This window comes from Trichoplax adhaerens, genomic scaffold (genome assembly GCF_000150275.1).
Source record: "Trichoplax adhaerens TRIADscaffold_11 genomic scaffold, whole genome shotgun sequence".
Lineage (NCBI taxonomy): Eukaryota > Metazoa > Placozoa > Uniplacotomia > Trichoplacea > Trichoplacidae > Trichoplax > Trichoplax adhaerens.
Window position 1 is genome coordinate 2,262,764 of NW_002060953.1, and position 3,002 is coordinate 2,265,765.

Sequence of the window (3,002 nt, forward strand, 5' to 3'; positions counted from 1 at the left end):
TGACGAGATTTTTGCTCAGCTGCATATTCCACTCGGATGCGCTCAATTTCTTTTAGCTTTTCTTGCACTTCTGCTTTGCTAGCGTTTAGCTGCTTGTTTAATTGTTCATTTTGTTGCTTTAAATTGCTTAGCTTATGAGCAATGTCACGACGATTAGCTTCGACACTAAGTTTTGCGTAAATTTCTTTCTTTGCTTGTTGTCTAGCGCCTTCAATTAAACTTTCTGCTTTTTCACGTAATCGTTTCTCATGTGCAAGATCATTTTTAGACTTTTCTGCTTGCGTTCTAGTCTTAACAATTTGTCTTGTAATGGATGATATTTGCTTATTTAAGTTTTGTTCTTGTCCTTTCAATCTGTGAATCTTATTTAAAGCATCTTGAAGCTCAATTTCGGTCTCGGTTAGTGGTGAGGATGATTGTCCTTGTATACTTTGCCTTGTATGACCCGATCTCGTTAGAGTAGGTATAATCCTCATATTTAATTGTTGCCTTTTGTGGGCAATTATAACAACTACTACTCCATAAATCAAAATAAATCCGATAGGAATTAAAGGGATAAGCCAAAGTGGAAAATTACCGAAAGATGAATTAGTCGTAGTCACAGTTAGCCCACTAATTGTCGTACTTGCGGTACTTTCTGTTGACTGCAAGAGCGATCTTCTAAACAGATGCATCACAAATTATTTGAACTATTTCCCTTTTTCACATATTCAGAAATAACCAAAAGAGAAGAGTTGAAAGATATTGGCTAGCTCTATGTGAATTTCTGTCTACTAATTTGGCTCACCTAGACATAGCTGAAAATAAAAGATATTATTAGAATCATCGATTATTATTACGATATGGTGGGGACATCATATGTACGATTATTACTGTATTTCCAGTCATGATTCTCGATTGATTTCAGCCAGTACTAAAGTAGGCCTGTCTGAGGTTTGGTATTAGAAGTACAGATATTTTAAAAGTGTAAACTTTACATTGGCAACATAGAATAAGTCATCAACTGTAAGATTCTTTATCTGTCTTATCCGCAATGTGTAGGTCAATAATGATTCTACAATAATCCCTCCCGAATATCTGTTAAACTTCCAATTCGGATAACTTAGCTCCAACACTTTAAGTATTATTAATTATATCCAATCTGTAACATAATATAATCCTTAAGATGTTAATTCATCGTAAAACTAACAAGTTTAGGTCTTTATGAAATTCTTACAATCAATGAACGAGCTATTTGATAAGTAGGAGAAAAATGGTTAAAGTTTATGAATCTTGCTAAAGTAACTGGTCAATTATCTATATATGATCGTAATATATTAGCATCGACTTTCAGATTTGAATTGGAAAATAACGTATTTGATCGATTACTGCATGGCTATTCTGTGATTCAAAGATGTATTTATTGCATTTTTCATGCCACTAATGTAATATATAAATTACACAACCTTCATTCTATCGAAAGAAAATGCTATGTTGTTTGAAGGGTACATACAATTTAGCATTATAAAGTACGATGATAATTGTTCTTTTTAGTATTTAAAAAGAGCTATATCAGGTCATTGAGTGAGTAGAGGATTCTAGAATTAGACCAAGAACCCTCTTTACTTATCAAAGAATATAATGTGCTAGATTATTTTCGTATTTAATATTATATTTCGTAAATTTATGCTTAGAAGCAAATTCTACTCCTGTATTAGAATTGTTAATTGTTATTTTTACAAATTATTTAACAAGCTAAATCGATTATAAAGAAGTAAATATTTATTACAGAAATAAATAGTAAATGAGATCGTATATTGTTAGATCTCAATCTGATCATCAGCGATCGAGTTAGAGGCATATGCTGAGCTTACTTTCGAGTATCTACACCTATTTTCATTTAAGCTATTATGATGAAATATAACAGCTATTCAGTACAGTTTATATAATAAAAAATTCGGCTGCTTTAGCAATTTCTCACTAGATAAATCACCTATAGTATACTACCTGAAAGCAATAATGATTAATTTGTATCTGATAGCTTTCGAATCAGTACTAACGGAATGGTTCATGATAATTTCAAGTCATTTTTCTGTGATATATCTTTTGAGAGGTTAATTCGCAAAATCTCACGCAGGAGATTCGAAAATGAGGAAGTAAACATGTGATTTTAGCATGTAATCAATTAGTTAAATCTTGAATTAATATCGAATTATTCTGCATTGCAGTTTCTTCAAAAGATTTAGTTCTAACAAGTTTTTTATATTTCCTTGCAAACAATAAAAGGGAAATTCATTACACTAAACGATAAATTTTTAATGCAATAATCACCGGCAGCAAGTACGTAACGTGTAAAGTGTAATTTCTCTTCAAAACGCGAAATAAGACACATGCAAACGTAAATAGACGAGAGTAAAGTTACCGGAGTTTTTTAAGTTGTCTATAATCGGTAAACCACAAATTAGAGTAGAAAGAAATAACAATTCATTCTTTTAAAGCATGTAAAAAGGCAAATATATCTCTAGTAGCAATCCAATAGTCTTGGATTATCATAATCAAGCTAAACCATCTTAACATGTTGCCCTTATAATTATCGTACTATGTTTCTTGTTTAGTTATGATTTAAGTGAGCCTATGGTTTTAATTGTATCCTTACCATCTTGTCCAGTGTCAGCAATTTTAAGTTACGTAGAAGCTTCTTTTACCCAAGTTTATCCGAAATTGGAACGATAAGGAAGACTTTCATGATACTTAGAAACTACTAATTTCTAGTTTGAACTAATATCCAACAGCAGATTGCAATGTGCAAATATATTCTATTTTCTCTTACCGTCATCGCTTTATAGCTACAGTTAAAAGATTGAAGAATATAAAAAGGCGGTCCTAGTTGCCCTTGGCAACTCAATTAATTAAATACGGAGACAAAAGATCGCGATGATGGATAAATTTATGTGTATATAATTTCCAAAGGTAGGCTATTGACATTGTAAAATAATTCTTTTCCCTCTATTATAACACATGCG

At 31.5% G+C, this 3,002-nt stretch overlaps 1 protein-coding gene across 1 annotated transcript in view; it reads right to left on the reverse strand.

Annotated features, from left to right (window-relative positions):
• The window catches only part of TRIADDRAFT_59633 (uncharacterized protein), a gene marked incomplete at both ends in the record, with an annotated part of 2,118 nt that extends 1,444 nt beyond the window's left edge, over positions 1-674 (reverse strand). The window contains one exon of the mRNA XM_002115649.1: positions 5-674. Within this exon, the coding sequence (XP_002115685.1) occupies positions 5-674 (670 nt within the window). The remainder of the gene's footprint in view (positions 1-4) is intronic.
• Between the last annotated feature and the right edge of the window lie 2,328 nt (positions 675-3,002).